This window comes from Protopterus annectens, chromosome 13.part0 (genome assembly GCF_019279795.1).
Source record: "Protopterus annectens isolate FY-2018-M chromosome 13.part0, PAN1.0, whole genome shotgun sequence".
NCBI lineage: Eukaryota > Metazoa > Chordata > Ceratodontiformes > Protopteridae > Protopterus > Protopterus annectens.
In genome coordinates, this window is record NC_056747.1 from 388001754 (window position 1) to 388019951 (window position 18198).

General features: G+C 38.9%; 1 protein-coding gene across 1 annotated transcript in view; it reads right to left on the reverse strand.

Moving 5' to 3' along the window:
* Nucleotides 1-18198, reverse strand: part of EFNA2 (ephrin A2) — a 1081846-nt gene that overhangs the window by 19914 nt on the left and 1043734 nt on the right. The window contains exon 3 of the mRNA XM_044054011.1: nucleotides 738-794. Coding sequence (XP_043909946.1) covers nucleotides 738-794 — 57 coding nt within the window. The remainder of the gene's footprint in view (nucleotides 1-737; nucleotides 795-18198) is intronic.

The following is an 18198-nucleotide window of genomic DNA, read 5'->3' on the forward strand; positions in this document are numbered from 1 at the left end:
TAGTCAAAATATTGCTGTATTTTGTGAAACAGCCCCAGACTTCCCTTAAGCTGTCCTAGGAGAAAATGTCAGTGCTTATTTAGGGTTACAGTAGCCCCCCCCTTAACATTGTGCCAATACTTAACACATCAATATGTAACAGACAGATGTAGCTGTCAGCGGACCAAGTGTTTCAGTTGACTGTAGCATAATGCAAATGTACTGTCTAGACAGCAGGAGTTGAGGGGTATAAAGTTTATTAGCATGTCACAATTATGTATCATCTGTGCAACGAAAAGCCTGCCAGGTGAGGAACACCACAGCATGTACTATCTCCATTGGAAAAAATATATTACTGTTGTGTTTATCACAGCAGAGGCATCTTCACTCAGATCTCATGTCCATCACTATCATATACTTTCAGTATTTGGTAGTTCCTAGCATCCCTGCTTCCGTAGTGTAGTAGTTTCTTCTAGCAGGTGATTTTAGGAGAGACTAAAACTGTTTCAGAGACAAAAAGATGATATTCTGGGTGTCATTTCCTAGGTATGTAATAACATTCTAATTCTGACTTCTGTAATCCACTCTCCCAGTCTTCTCTATTACAGGAGGAACTTGTAACTCCAATGTACACACTGAACAGAAAAAAAACAAAAAAATAAAATAAAATGTCCAATTTCTGATATCTGCAACCAGTCATTATTACCTCTCTTTCATAGAATCTGTTCATGATTCAACTACAACTAAACAATACTTACTTGTTGGACGAACATAAACCTTCAGTTTTAGGCAAAGTCTGTCAGCGGGTGGAAATGCTGAAATGAAAACAAAACAATATACTTTGTTAACACTCATTATTTTGGGTTTTACACTAGTTTAAAAATACAGTAATTTAGCAAGAAATGTATCAGTGCCATAAAGACCCCCCAGGCGAGAAGGGATACTTGGAGAATTAAAATAATACAGGGGTATCGCCACGGAGCAGTAGTCTCTTGTGACTTTCAGACATTCGCATTTTCTTTTCTTAACCCTGCAGTTGCCACTTCTTTGTCGATTGACAGCAGCATGTCACACTGCCCTGTCTGTATTATAAATATTTTAATGCTTAGGTCAGGGCTCAACTGGTTGGATGACTTTAATGCCAAATATTTCAAATTAATCATTTTGTAGAAATTAAGATATTATATAAGAATTACAAAAGAATAAAATAAATTATATATGTCATTTTAAATATTATTACTGCTGAGTTTTATACAATAGTTTTAGTATTTTGTTTCAGTTGTCATATATTAGACTGCAATTATAGTACGAAAATGAATCTTTATATTCTACATGCATGGCTGATTATAGTATGTGTTCTTTACTTAATGTAGTCAAAATAAGTATATAATCTGCATTACCATTTGGACCATGTTAACCAGAAGGTAATTGTGTCAGAAAAGCATACTATAGTAATGCAACAAATGGTTAAGAAACTAACTTGACTGCATTATTATTATTGTTGTTGTTATTATAAGTATCAGTGTAATAAATGTACTGAACATGCATGCCCTTTGACTGCATTCCCATATTGGAATGGCAATGTTATGTTTTAGGTAAAACACACAAATTACACTTAGTATTTAAAAAAATAATGCGGTGAAAAGTGACATAAACTGCAACTTACATTTTACAATAATGTCATCTCAGTATAAAGAAAAGTAAAACAAACAAAAAAAAACATTAACCTCTGATTTCCAAGACATTGGTGGCAGCAAAGCAGAGGGCTTCCATGACATTTCAACACTGCCCTGACAGTGCCACCTGTAGGTTAGATGTGGTAGTGCATGCTGATAGGTTAAAAGTCTGCCATGCGTGCATGATCACATTTGGCAATATGGAGCTAACACCTAAATTCACTCAAATACAAGCTTCAGTTATCCTCTGTGCATGGAGGGGATGACTCCTGAAAAAAAACAAAGAAAACACATGCATGGTGTCCTCAACAGCTCCTCCCTGCCCTCAAGTTCCTTGCAGTCTGCAGTACAGATCCATCTGTGTATGGGAGCTGGTACTGCATGGCTTTCAGTCATGCAATGTATGCAGTATTAGTACCAGCACCAGCACCCGCAGACAAGTGAAGCACCACTTTTATCAGAGCAGTCCATTCACTTGAATGAGTCATGCCATTACTTACATTTTACACTGACATTCAGTGTCACTGTAAAATTATTGAGTCCAACAGTGTCGTAAGCCTGATTCACAATCTGGAATCTGATATACAATTCGAAGATTCCTCATTAGTTTACAGGCCTTGAGAAAAAACAGAGCAATTTTCTTAGCAGGAGGCATGTCACTATTTCTTTGGGTAGCATGCTATCTTAAGAGTAACATGCTTTGGAATCCAGACCTAACTTTTTAAATCACACTTCCACTGGAACTTTCAAAATTCTGGATGTGGGTCTTGTACACTTAAAACCTTTATGAGAAGCAGAGTTTTGGAATTCAGTACATATTCTCATTTTAAACCAAATATCTGTGTAACCACAAGTTCTGCTATAAGCCTGTATTCTGATTAAAAACAACTTGTTTGGAGTGCTGCGGGTTAAGCTATGCTTAAGTTCCACTATAATCTTGTATGCTGATAAAAGGCCTTTCATGCAGGTCAATGGACCACACAAAAATGTTATTTTTTTCTCAGGCAAGTTTAATTCTACTAGTCCAAAAACAGTTCAAGTTTGTGAATAATGTTACACATGCATTTTATAAGCAAATAATTTCTTAATGCTTGTATTCCCAGAAAATAACTGAATACATACATTGCCATTATTAATAAACAAGAAAATTGGAGACTGGAGGGAGACAAATATCAGAAGAGTGAACCACAAAATGAGACAGCCAAAACATAAAGCTACTTCTCATTTTGTCCTCAGAGAAGAGAAATGTTGCCAAAGAACTGCTGCCAAAACAGTTAACTAGGCCATGACTGTTTTTAATGTGCAGGAATTATGTAATTTACCCTAGCAGCTCTATACACACTCATTTCTGGGGTCACACCCTACTGCACAGAACTATACGCACTCATTTCTGGGGTCACACCCTACTGCACACAACTATACACACTCATTTCTGGGGTCACACCCTACTGCACACAACTATACACATTCATTTCCGGGGTCACACCCTACTCCACACAACTATACACACTCATTTCTTGGGTCACACCCTACTCCACACAATAAAGGAGGGGGGTAGAGGGCTGCAATGCATGACACCTTGAGAGCTTTGGTAGGAGTGCATTTATGGTGCTAATATTTGCAGTACTTTTACGCTGTAAAGTTAATGGCATTGTTGTAAAAGCTAACGTCTTCCCTGTGAATAATACACTCAGCAGTATACAATTAAATCTTAATCCCCAATGTGTATGTCACCAAAATGTGGATTCTGGTTTGCAACTATGATAGTTTTAACTGAGTCTCAAAACTGCTGTTTAGAACTGTCAAGTAAATGACTTGTTAATTTTGGAGTAAACATCTAGCTTATTTAGTTCCTCAGACAGGACATGCCTTACCACAGGCTGAAAACACTGCTTAAGAAGAAATGACAACAAGAATTAAACATTTCTAAGTGCCTAAATGTTTATTTCATGAGTGGGGTGCAGCAACGAGGTGCTCAACAAAAAGGTATGCAACTTATGAGCAGTGAGAATTAAGGCAAGAGCTAGACCCTCTTCTTACTGCAGTTTAGATATTATGCAATGTCCTATTCAGCTATTATACTCACAAATTAAGACAATTATTCTCCATTCCTCTTAAAGCGAGCCAGTTGCCAGTCAAGATTAATAATCTTTTGGCAGTAATGATAGTACTGTCAAAGTAATGCTAACATCTGCAAAGGCCTTATACTGAACACCTACCTTTTTAGACAACTGGCACCAGTTTCTTTGATGGATTCTAAAGAGTGTTAAATATAAATTGTCAAACGACTGTGTGAGTTGTCATTATCCATGTTTTGTTTTAAACATAAAATGTGGGATTGGGTAGGTCTGTCTGTAGTATGGGGTATTTTCTCTCTCTCTCAGATTCAGTCTTGAATGTCTCCTAGAAAGAGATCTCCATGTTGTTGGAAATAAGGGTGATGCTACCAGGCTTTCATCTCACACTGAATGGCCTACAAGGAAAAAGTAGTCATTGCTCAGCTGGCATTGGGTACCTCCTTACTGCTTGGTGCTGGAAGCAGCCACAGAATATTACTAAAGCTGTACGTATCAGGCCATTTGAAGTGTTGCATTAAATCATTGAATCAGAGTGTTACTTTTGATTCTTCTCCGCAATCAACTTTTCAAAAATGCCTGCAGTAAAACTCAGGGCCCAGACATCTATGTGTACAAATTTGTAGCATACTTAGCCTCAAGCATCAAACACACATGCATATACACATAGTTTACAATGTTTATTTTTGTTTGTATGGTTTGTTAAGTGGTGTTGGATTTTGTTCTTCTAACTGGCATATATCTGCTGCTAATAACATGCTTTACTGTATTGTTTATAAATTTGCATGCTCAGTGTGTTAGGTTTCCTGAATTAATTAAAAAAAAAACTAAAGTAAGTAATATGCCAAGGCATTCAGTCTGTTTTTAAGATGGTGTCTTTATGGTTGATATTTCCTGGGGTGATGGGGGTGGGGGTATTGGAGGTCATGTGTCATGATGCATAACAATAAGTCTGCCAGGACCTGAAATTTGTCTCATGCATAAGGTACTGTGAGGGAACCAGTACACTGGCAAATTTAATTTACTAGTGGAAAGTAAACTGTGTAGCTGTAATGCCTAAATTAAAAGCTCATTCCTTACTGTGGTGGTTTGCAATAACTTAGATTTAAGCTGTTCACATCTTATTTTATGATTGCATCTTGTGAAGCAAAGTGTCAAAATTTGTCTTCTTTGGTTTTCAAGATAATTTACATACATTGACAAGTTTCCCCTTTAAGTGCAAAATAACAGTTTGCTCTGGTTCTGAAAAATAACAGCTACTATCTTCATGGATGCTCTGAAGTGCTGGGATTCTTCAAAAAAATTCTTGTGTAACAGTGATGCCTAACTTTTATCCATGTCCATGTCAAATGCTAGGGGGATGTGCTGTGGTATGATGTCCACAGGAAGAGAGAGATAAAGAGACAGGTGTAGAGGCAGCAGTGTTTGGCATGGCGTACTGAACCTGTGCTGAGCTGGGATGTCCACAGATAGAGAGATAAGGGGCAGGTGTAGTGGCAGCAGTGTTTGGCATGGTGTACTGAACCTTTTCTGAGGTGGGATGTCCACATGTAGAGAGATAAGGGACAGGTGTAGAGGCAGCAGTGTTTGGAATGGTGTACTAAACCTGCGCTGAGGTGGGAAGTCCACAGGTAGAAAAAGAAGTGTAGAATAGAGTACGTGTGCTGTATCTTTAAGAAGCATTCCAAAGACTGAACGTGCTTATAAATAGCACGTGTTAGGTTCAGTGCCATTTTGTGAGTGCAGCCTGAGAGTGAGCATGTAATAAACCTGCCTGAACAGAACCCACAAAATCTCATTTATTGTATCCTGACTAGACAAGAGACATGGTATCAGAACTAGGTTTCCAGAGAAGGATATTCAGAGATACGAGATGCAGAGATAACAGTGAAGGTGAACTGAGAGAAATGAGCAAGAAAAAGAGCCAGAAAAGAACCAAAGGTAAATGAAAACTTGCACAAACAGTTTATTTTATAAGAAAGATAAAAAGGAGCATTGCGAGGGCACAAACCACATTATTAAACAAGCGAAAGGCATAAAAAGTTTATTAACTAAATGAAATGTTTAAGATTAAGATATTTCATAAAACAATGTCAGAAAAGCACATAAGGATTTGAAATTACCTCAGAAAAGCAAAATGGGCATGTTTAAAGCAAATCGAGCATGTTTAGAGTAAAACGAGCACAAGAAAAGTACACTGCACATGAAAAGACATTAAACAAGCAAAGCAAATATAATACGGGCAAAAAAGGGCACATTAAGTGTGAATAATCAAAGAGATTGCATGTTTTTTGGCAAAGTGCTGTGTTTTAGCATAACTACTACTTAGTATTGCATTCAGGGCATGACTACAGTTATTCAAAGTATATCAAAGTGTGCAAAAGTGTTTACAGTGTGTGCTTTTTACTGTATATTTATTCGGAAAGTTTATTTGTGTGCAAAGTGCAACTATTTCATAAAGTGCAGTCATATACAGCCATTTTGAAAAGTTTCTTGTGCTAGGTGTGTCTATTCACAAAGTGTCACCATTGCAGAGTGTTTCTTGCACTGTAAAGTGTCATTTAGCAAAGTACTGCCATTTTGGGGAAGTTTGTGTGCTGTGTATTGTTTACTCACAAAGTGCCATTACTTTGAAATGTTTCTTACTTTCAGCTTCTTCTGCCCAGTTCATTCGCACAGTGTGGTTATTTTGAAATGTTTCTTATACTGATGAGGTGATTTCTTACAATACAGTAATTTCAAGAGTATTGCAGTGCCCAAGAGACTTATTTCACCAAGTTCAGTTATTCAGAGGCTTGTTGTGCTATGGGGCATAGTTACAAGTACTGTCATAAATTTCTGGCATATGTGTATGCATGTATGTTCATGCATATTTGCTAAAGCCTTCACTGATATGCGTTAATATGGCAGACAATAGTTCTAAAGCCCTCACCACTTGTGTTTGATCAGAATATTGCAGAGAATTGGAGAATATTTCAGCAAACATATGATATTTTTATACAAACTGCTTATTCTGACAAAGATGCACATACCAGAGCATTAATTTTGCTAAACCTAGCTGGGTCAGAGGCCATTGAAAGAGAGCGTTCATTTATGTATGCACCAGCAGTATATGAGAGAAAAGGTGAAAACTATCATATTGTTGTACAGGTTGAATCAAGGGGAGACCCCAAGTGTTTGAAGTGCAAATTCAGGGAAATGTGTAACCCCCAGACAGATATTACATTAGAGAGGCATTTGTTTTACACAAGAGATCAGAAACCATAGTGACCTTTTGCAGCTTTAATAACTGACCTGAGGAACAAAGCTAAAATGTGTCATTTTGGTGACTTAAAAGATGAGCTGATAAAGGACAATGTGGTATTAATAGTGCTGCTGTGAGAAAAAATGTGCTTCATGACAGTGATTTAATGTTGAGTAAAGCTATTAAGATTTGTCAAATCCATGAAGCTACAGAAAGGTACACAAGTATGCTTGCAAGTGATGAGTATGGTTTCAGCAGGCTCCAGAGTAAATGTAGACAGTATGCAATACATGGCAAGCAAAAGCAGGCCTAAGCACATGGCAGCCACAGCTCCGCTTGTTCACCAGGGAAACCATGTAGTTTTCCAGCAAGTTCTAAGAAAGGTGCATACTCAGTGAAGTACAGACATAAGTCAGCAAAACCCAAATATAGCTTTATTGTTAACTGTCACAACTGTGATGCAAATCATGAGTCTGAAAGAAAAAAATACTTAGCATTCAGCCAGCAATGCCACAAGTGTAAAAAATGGAACCATTTTCCAAAATTTTGCAAATCAAGTAAACCTCACACAGTTATAAAGAGGGGTCAATCAAAAAAGCAAACTGATCAAGTGGTGTTGCAGCAGTCCACTTTCTGTGCAGATGGTGCATCACTGTCAGTAATTGATGAAAAGGCTGAATGCAGTAAATTTGTTGGCAAATAATAAAGTGTTTTGTACTTCCCAGATCAATGGTAAATCCACTGAGCTCAAAGTAGACACTGGTTCAAAGTGTAATGTTATGTCAGCAGATACTTTTGCTGAAGTGAGAGCTAATGAACTCAATATGTCTAGTGTGAAACTTTTTGCTTATGGAGGTGAAGAAATTGAAACCGAAGGTTCAGTAGTGCTTTCATGTAATTTGGCAAGGAACTCTTACAGCTTGTTATTCTATGTAGTTCAAAGACAAGGGCAGTCATTACTGGGCCTCAGAGACAGTTTGAGAATGAATCTTCTTTCTTTTACCAAAGAAGTTCATCATATAAGCACATCTCCTAGTTCCAGTTTTGCAGAAGCCATTTTCCCAGAGTATGCTGATGTTTTCGATGACAGGTTGGGCAAACTTCCAGTTGCATATTCTATGAAATTAGACCCAGAGGTCAGTCCAGTGGTCAGACCAGCAAGAAAAATTCCGATATCTATGCAGAATAAAGTCAAAGCTCAGCTGATTAAAATAGTGCAGCAAGATGTGATTTGTCCAGTCAGAGAACCAACAGAATGGGTGTCGTCCATGGTAGCAGCCCACAAAAAAGGCTCAGAAGAAATCAGAATATGTATTGACCCAAGAGATTTGTATAAAGCATTAAAGAGACCACATCATCCAATATGTATAGTCAAGGTAGTCACAGCCCTAATACCGAATGCCACTGTTTTTTCTGTCTTGGATGCAAATCCTCATTACTGACTAATTTCAGCACCTCATTTGACAGATATAGATTCCATAGGATGCCATTTGGAATAAATTCAGCAAGTGAAGTCTTTCAGCGTGAACTAGAGCAAATATTTTCAGGTTATCCTTGTGCCATAATAGTAGATGATTTATTGGGTGGAGGCAATGGTGAAGCAGAGCATGACAGAAACCTTATGAGAGCTCTAAACAGAGCACATGAAGTGAACTTAAAGCTCAATCCTCTGACGTGCAAATTCAGACTACCAGAAATTACATATGTAGGTCGTTTATTTACAAGCCCTGGCTTGCAACCAGACCCTTCCAAGCAAGCAGCCATTCTTGAGATGCTAGCACCAGATAATGTTCAAACTCTATGACATTTTCTTGGTATTGTCAACTATTTAGGCAAGTTTATTCCAGACTTGAGTGAGTTGACAGTACCTTTGAGAGCGCTAACTCTCAAAAATATTGCATGGTCTTGGTTGGAACAGCGCCAGAAAGCATTTGAAGACCTTAAGCAGAAAATTGCCCCCCACCTACATTAAGATACTATGATGTCAATAAACCAGTAACTCTTTCCTGTGAGGCTTCAAAATTTGGTCTTGGTGCAGTTATTCTTCAAGAAGGCAGACCAGTAGCCTATGCATCAAGAACTCTTACCCAAACTGAAATGCAATTTGCTCAAATCGAGAAAGAACGTTTGGCGATAGTATTTGCATGTTCAAAGTTTCATGATTATATCTATGGTCAAGCTATTTAGATTGAAACTGATCACCAACCTCTAGTTACTATTTTAAAAAAGCCTATGCATTCAGCTCCAGTGAGATTACAAAGAATGATGCTCAAATTGCAAAAGTACAACCACAAAATAGTCTCTACAACAGGCAAACTTCTTAATCTGGCTGATACCTTATCCAGATTGCCCAGAAATACAATGGAACAGCTTCATGCAGAGAATTTTGACTGTGATGTCATGGAAGTACATAATTTCTCTACCATGAAACTTGATGAGCTGAGAGATCATGGAAAGACTGACCCAATTTTCAAAAGCTCAATCACTACATCAATGCTGGATGGCCGTCAAAGCAATCTAGTGTAATTCCTGAAATACAAACTTACTTTCCTTACACAGATGAGATGTTGATGGAAGATGGCATTATTTTCAAAGGTTCTAAAATTATTGTTCCTGCTTCCTTATAACATGAATATATCCAGATTTTGCATCGCGGTCACCCAGGTTCTGAATCTACCAAAAGAAGGGTGAGAGGACTAGTATTTTGGCCTTTTCTAGCAAAAGACATTGATAAAGTACCTTCTTCTTGTTCAGTATGCAACAGTATTAAACCGCAATTGCAAGGAGAAACACTTCAAATAAGTCAAGTTCCTGAACTACCTTGGTCAACAGTAGCAACTGATACATTCGAGTGGAACAATCAGTATTACTTAGTATTGGTAGACTCTTATTCAAACTGGTTTGAGATTGATTTACTACCTAACCTAACGTCCACTGCTGTTATTACCAAGTTGAAATGCCATTTCTCAGTCCATGGTAGTCCACACAAAGTTATTTCTGACAATGGTACTCAATTTACTAATCAGTTGTTTCAGAAATTTGCAAAAGAATGGGACTTCGTACATGTTACTAGTAGTCCATAATATCCACAGTCAAATGGACTAGCTGAACGTGCAGTACAGAGTGCAAAGCAATTACTTGAGAGGTCAAATCATTACAATACTGATGTCTTTTTGAATTTACTTAATCTCAGAAACACCCATAATGATATACTTAGCTTGCCTGCTCAGAGACTTCTGTCTAGGCAAACCAGAACTACATTGCCTATCAGTTCCAGTTTGTTGAGGCCTAAAGCTAAGAACAACAGAACAATCAGAGCTCAACTATTCAGAAAGCATTCTTTCCAGAAGTCCAGCTATGATAAATTCAGCAGATTTCTTCATAAAATGAAAGGAGAGACAGCGAGGATAAAACAGTGAAAGGTTTCAACTGGATTGGTCAAGTAACAGATATATGTACTGAGCCGAGATCCTACTCCGTAGAATCTGAGGGTGTGGAGTACAGGAGGATGCGCAGAAAATGTTTTCCTGCATCAGAATCAATATTGCAGTATTGTTCCTGTGATACAGGCTCTAGATCTCAGAGCAATTCAGACAGTGTTCCTGTTGCAGAACATGTCTTAACTTCTATTTCCAGTCCTGATGATGTTCCTGATGTCTCAAAAGTTGAATATTCAGCAGAGACAGTCTCAGTTGCTAAATCTGATTGTAAATTTTATGTCATACATTTTGGTCATATTTCCAGACCTAGTGTGAAATAAACAGACACCCGGACATAAATGTGTATATGTACTTGGTTCTGTATAATTGCATGACAAAGAATTATTTATATAGATTACATGTCAATTAATGTCATCAACAGTGCACAATTTATTTCTCAAAGAGGGAGGATGTAGAATAAAGTATGTGTGCTGTATCTTTAAGAAGTATTCCAATGACTGAACATCCATATAAATATTGTGTGTTAGGTTCATTGCCATTTTGTGAGTGCAGCCAGAGAGTAAGCATGTATGAGTGTAATAGCTAGTTTGTTTATTAAGTTTATCTAAGTTAAAGTTATTAAGCCTCACTCCTGATGTGTTTGTACATAATAAAGTTGCTTGAATATAACCCACAAAGTCTTGTCTATTGTATCCTGACTAGACAAGCGACATGAAGGGACCGGTGTAGAGAGCAGTGTTTGGCATGGTGTACTAAACCTGTGGTGAGGTGGGATATCCACAGGTAGAGAGAGAAGGGACAGGTGTAGAGGCAGCCATGTTTGGCATGGTGTACTGAACCTGTGCTGTGGTGGGATGTCCACAGGTAGAGAGAAGGGACAGGTGTAGAGGCAGCAGTGTTTGGCATGATGTACTGAACCTGTGCTGTGGTGGGATGTCCACAGGTAGAGAGAGATAAGGGACAGGTGTAGAGGCAGCAGTGTTTTTCATGGTGTACTGAACCTGTGCTGAGGTGGATGTCTACAGGTAGAGAGAGACGAGACAGGTGTACAGGCAGCCATATTTGGCAAGTTTACTGAACCTGTGCTGTGGTGGGATGTCCACAGGTAGAGAGAAGGGACAGGTGTAGAGGCAGCAGTGTTTGTGGCATGGTGTACTAAACCTTTGACCCAACACTGTGCCTGTCAGGTACACTTTTTAAACAAAATTATTTTATATCTGGTTTACATAATCATAGGGGTACTGAGGATGGCATATATCCAGTAAAAATCCAATTCTATATGTCAGCCAGAAGTAGGTAAAAGTCTAGATGTGGTACACTCACACAGAATGGTAGTTAGAGGTGGCCATAATTTTCTGATCACTGTTAGAACAGGTGATGGAAACTGGGAATTACTACACATGCCCTCAGGAGGGTTGCTGTGACCGGGGGCCTGCAGCAATTATTTACTGTACTGAAGGGAAGGCCACTGGATTCCATTTGCTGATAGGTATGGGAAGGAAGCTTTGACTGCTGATAGGTAGGGGAGGAAATCAGGTACAGGAGTAAGCCACTGACATATGGAGGAGGGTCTGGCAGTGAACACTGATATGATAAACCAAAAGGACCTGGAACATTGATCATGCCATGAATGTGTGAGGGTGGCTGGGGATTCAGATCTATGAGTTAGGCAAACACAGGTCAACTGCAACTGAAATTATAACTGCAAGATGGCCCAGGACTTTAGTTACTGGAAGATAGGTGGGAGAGGCCAGCAAATGATTCCAGTTACTTTGTGCAAGAGAGTTCCAGACAGCAGACTCTGGTTACTGACAGAGAGGTGAGAAAAACATAACCTGTTAGTATGGCATTATTGCCAGATGCAGTGACTACGTCATGGGACTGGTTGTACGGGTTCCAGAACAGCACAGAATGTTAGCAAAACATATTTTTATTTTCTATATTTGTTAAATATGAAAGTCCACAGGAGAAAGTGTCCCTTTTCAAGGGTGACCCCGGAGCTAAGCCTAGTTAAGTGAATTGCTCAAAGTCACACAGTAAGCAAACTGAGCTAGAAGGAATCAAACATTGTATCTTTAACTATGAGAAGCAGTTCATTAATGGCTCAGAACCATATTCCTCTGCATTAACTGGTGAGTAAATGGTTAATTATCCAAGCTAAATGAAAATATGGTTCCTTCTTAGATGTAAAGCTAGAGTAGTGTCCAAAAAGTGGTCAGTAAAAACTGCAAGAAGGATATAGTCAAACTAGTTAAAATGCTGTTATGTCCTTAAAGGTCTATTTGCATATATCCCATGGGCCTCCACTACAAGAAGTTTAAGGTTTTCACAGTGATGACTCTAGCTTGACTAGGTCTTTCTTGCAGTTTTTACTGAATGGTTTGTCTGTGTGAACTTGGTATCCTTTGATCTGGACATTTTCAGAAAGTGAAGACAGAAAGGTAGGTTTAAATTATACAGGAGTTACATTACTCGGCCTCCAGAGAAAAGCATATGCCAGTGTGCTGGAATGTGGACTCTTTCCTGAGCATGCAACTGTGACTAAGTTCTTTGCCTTTGTCATGGGAATTTCTCAGTAACATCCACGTGTTTCCTGGACATGCAAAAGACATGAATCTGTGACTTTGCAATATCATGTAGACTCCCACTGTATGTCACTCTATGCTTCTATATAAGGAATAAGAGTTGTATCTGCATTCTTGGTGTTAAGTTGAATACATTTAAGATTGGCACAGGACTCCACCAAAGGTGTACTTTGCCTCCCTTTCTGTTTGTGAGTTCAGTGGAAAGGATATGAAGGTGCAGCTGGAGAATATGCTGGGCGACATCTCAATTGTTGCAGGTGATGCAGCCCTATAAGCTTTAAAGTGACTGTGAACTCTAGACTGTACTAGAGTGATTTGCTACCAGCTGTGAAGCAGCTCAGATGAAACCTCAAACCTCAGTATCTATCGTCTCAGTTCTTTCCCTGAAAATAATGGACTGCCCTTAAATAGGTAAGGTGGGAGCAGTGATTAGGTGGAACATTTCAAATATCTTGGGCTCTTGTTCACAAGACAAAGTAGAAGGAATCAGGAACTTGACCAGTATATGGGTGCTGTGGTGAAAGTACTGTAAGTGGGTGAGGTAGGCGCTTAGTTATAACATGAATGCCTCAGCTTACTAGTTAGTCTGTGTTCCCATCCTCACTTGTGGTCAGGAGATTTGAATATTATCTGAGAAATTGAGATCATAGACATAAGCATCAGAAATGACGTTCCTTTACAGGACAAGTGGGTTCACTCTGTGACTGAGTGAGGAACTAAGGACATTCTGAGTACATCCACTTATCTGTGTTGAAAGGAGGTAGTTTACATGGCCTTGGTATGTGGTAAAGATGCCTTTCACAGGAGATGTACCAGACACACCTTACCAAGAGGATGCCCACAGAGTAGGGACTAGACATGTTGGATGACCTGTATCTGTTCATTTGCCTGGAGATCCCCAGAATGGATACTGTTACTGATGATGGAACACTCTGGCCTCAACTGCTAAACATGCTACTACTGCAGCCTTCACCAGAACAAACTATTTAGAAGATGGCTGGATTGGATGTATGATGCTCCCAATCTGTTAGTTACTCATGAAAATGTCAAAGTGGCTCAGTTACAATGCTAAGCTCCCCTTCTGGGGTGGTATCATAACTACGGCAGGTGTTCTCTGCTTTAATCCCAAATGTTGTACATCTTAATTCCATGATGAGAGTTCATGAATACAAGCACCAACAGCACATGTAGTGAAGAAAGTGAGTCCACAGAAGAAAGTGTGAATCTTTTTTTTTTTTTTTTTTTTTTTTTTGCATTTTGGGCTGGGTCTTGCAATCTAGCAAGTGTTGATCTCATGAAGAGCTTTAGAAAAATAGACTGTAAGGGAAACCATGCAAAGCACAGTGTAGCGTAGCGAGTTTGTCACAGACTAACCCGGCAGATGATCTAGGTTTGATTAGTGGCCCTGCTGTTGGAGGAGTTGGCTCAGGAGGGATTGGTATGAACAGCTGATGCTGTTTTATCCATTCTAATGGGAGGGAACTGGTAGAGTTTCACTGCGGTAGCAGCATCAATTAGGGAAGGCCCAAAATGTATAACAGGGGCTGTAGAGGAGAGCAAGCCCACAAAGGAGTGTGCAGCACCCCTACATAGGATCATATGTGTGGGAAAGCAGGTGCCTGCACTGGCCTAGCATAGAACATGCTGTATTGTACTGCGTTTGCTATCCAACATGGGGACTATTATTAGAAAATCGGAACAAATCTGCAACATGCGTTTAACAGCAGACTTGATCCACAGATGCCAAAGGCTAGAGAAATGAATGGCCCAGTAGTGTACTATGACTTTATGGTTATGCAATTAAAAAAATATTGCAGACTAAGTGCAAGGCTAACATTACCAAATGAAGCACTGGATCACAGCTTTCGCACTGTTTAATAGTTGGACCCAAGTAGTTTAGCATAGTAATTTCATGATTCTACCCTGTTAACATATGCAACAAAAAATGTCCACACACAGCAGAAATGACCAAACTGAACTTGCATTTCCAAGTGGAAAAGTGCAAAATGGCCAGGCATGTAAAATGATAGCTAAAACACTCAAGACAAATTAACAATGTAGGTTTTACAGTAAGAAAAAGGACACAATTTGCTATTTACAATGTTGCATTCCGAAGAAGAAATGCATTCTCACAACTGTAGCAGTTTACAAAATTTTGAACCCAAAGGCTTCATCTTATTTTTTATCCTGTTACTCATCAGAATACAGACAGCAAAACTGCTCATATCTGCTGCAAATGATGATGAGGTCCTCTTCAGTAGCTTAAATCACTTCAGCTGATCAATAGGTAACTCAGGCAAAATTACCTGGGACTTTAGACCCACCCCTTTTTGTCCTCACCTGCCATCTACACAACTTTCCATACTAGCTTGTGTTCTCACTATCATTCCATTTGCATAAAGCTGGACAACAACATCTCTCTCATAACTTTTTCCTTATTACAGGACAATAAGCACTCTCCTACAACTTGTATCCCTAACAGAGAGAATTATGAGCAGGTCAGTGATTGTAACCACTTTATTATGTGTTTGAGACACGGATGCCGAGAAATTCACCTCAAAAGCAAAGCTCAAGAGGTGAATTTCATGGCATCCATGTTGAGAATGCATAACACAGAATTATGACCCACTGACCTGCTTTATAATTCTTTGTAGTGCATGGTGATGTATCTTCTCCATGTGCTACAAATTAATCAAAAGTAAGGTTAAAAAAAACAACATGATGTATTGTTCCAGCCTTGAAAGCCAGTAAAGCAGTGGGGAAGTGGTTGACGTCCCTGTCAAAGGGAAGCAGTTGTGTCTTTCGGCTTTTCCCGGTTAGGGGTCGACACAGCGGAACTCCGGTCCGCTAATGATTGGCAGTAGATTTTTACGTGCCAAGCTGCCGGCCCTGATGCACAACCTTCAATGAAGGTACGCCCATTCACGCATGTCTCCACACAGAAGACGCTCTAGTTGAGAATCAAACAGGACATCTTACTGTGAGGCGACAACACTACCTCAGCATGTGTGCATTTTAGCAGACATCAGCCAGAAATGAGAGCTGAAACAAAATTGTCTCATGCCCTACTGCTGCTATTTATTGGTCAGTGTTGTCTGCTTTTAGTGCAGACCTGACCTTAACAACATATAGGGAGTGCTTAACAATTGTTAAGTATTCTCTAAGCATTGTTGTGGTTGGGTCTCGCAATATAGAAGTGCTGTACCAAGATGTAATATAATTGTTTTTTTAAGTATAATCATGGTGCTCAGTGCACTGCATCCATATTACCAATTTCCCCTCCCTTTTTAGAATTGTATGTGGTCCCTACCAAAGGTGAATGGAAGCAGTATAGAAACTATGTTATAGATGTATAGTGTTGCACATAACACCTTGCAGATAATTACAGGGTCCTATGATTCTCACATATGCAATGACTGTTTTCAGGGCAAATACTGAAATAGGCCTCATCTAGCAGTAATAGATGCCGATATAATTGCATACTGTGTGTTCTAACAGCTATTTAACCTCTCCAATGGATGAAGTTTTTGTGAATGTCTGTTCTTCAGATCTCTCCTGAAAATAGGTCATGGGCCTCGCCTAATGCAACCTACTCAGTTAACAAAACACAATCAGTAAGTAAAAAAATACATTTTCAAAGTGTTAGTTATATCTCACTCTGGAGTAAAAACAAAAGATCAGTTTGATTCTGAAAAAAAATGACAGCTATAACTTTCATGACAACTTCTGAAAATGCATGTATTGTAATTCTTGAGAAAATATTGTAAACTGTAAATGCTGAGCAGCTGTGTCTGCCAAATGCAGTACCATTAGCTCTGACAGCTGTCACAATATTTTACTCTACTTCATGAATACAGACAGCAAATTGTGACTTCACAAAGTGAGAATGAAATCTCCCTTTAGGGATGAAAATATGAGCATTGATTTCTATAGAACAAATGACAACTTTCACTTGCATGATGAACCCTATGAAATATACATATGAAAAGTGTTGGAAGAAAATACTTTACATTTGCCAAAATTGCAAGCCTGAATTTGATAAAGTAAACATAGTCATAACTTTTTGACTTTTCAGTATGTTTAAAATTACGTGTTCAGTATGATCATCCTTTGAATCTGTCATGACCTGTGATGGTAGTTAAGGTGAATTCTTGCCCAGAATCACCTGTAAGGATACACAGGAGGATGCACAAAAGGTAATAAGGGAATATGAGAACAGAGGGCGATTTCATGGTTAAAGGAAGATGCGAGAAGTTAAAGTTTAGAGCAGTGCCAAATACCTGGTTAAAATGAATCCAGATTACAGGCATGGTAGCATCTGCAGCACTTTGTACTATTTAATAGCAGAAGGAAGAAGGGGGGATTGTGCAGGTACAAGGTGTGCAACAGGTACCAGCACTGCAACAGGAATCAAGGGGTTTGACTCCAAAGGGATTAACAGGAAGAATCAGCAGGGCTTGTCATGTATCCCTTGCTTTGGCATAGAATCTGTATGATCAGTTGGGGGGCAGGGAAATGAGACAGGAGATGCTGAAGTACAGAAAGAGGGAAAAGAAATACACGGCAGTTAAGAAAGGGGATGATGACATTCTTACTTGGTAAAACAATGTTTCACAGAGAGAGTGGTAGAGCACTTGAAAACATTTCCTTAGATGATGCTGACAGAGTTTAGGTCCGTGAAAGTGTTCAAGGAAGTTTGAAGCAGATAGAAGACGGTGTAAAGGGCATGGGAGGTGCAGCTACATAGGGCTTAGATGTCACACTCAGGTGGAGATAGAGGAATACAAATCTATCATCAGTGACTTTTTATGTTTGTATGCAACCATAAAACGGGCTTTCCACATGCAACTGTGCTGTAACAGTACTGCATCTCATGAGACAATTACCCATAAGACAGTGGTATAATGATGCATGAAAAACACATATCCCTATGCCAAATAAACACAAACACACTGTATTGCACATTCTATGTGAACCCTCCTTCAAACTAAAAATATTTTTTGTATTTATTTAATTTATTATTTCCATTACTTATAGACTTGTTTCCTTTTGATAACTGGGAAAAGTCCAACTGAGCACAAACAGCCCCTTTCAGTGAAGACCTGCCAAGCAAACCTACAATGAACAGTTAAAGTACATTACACTGATAATATATACAGAGTGGAGAAGACATTTATGCAACACAGAAATGTTATGAAT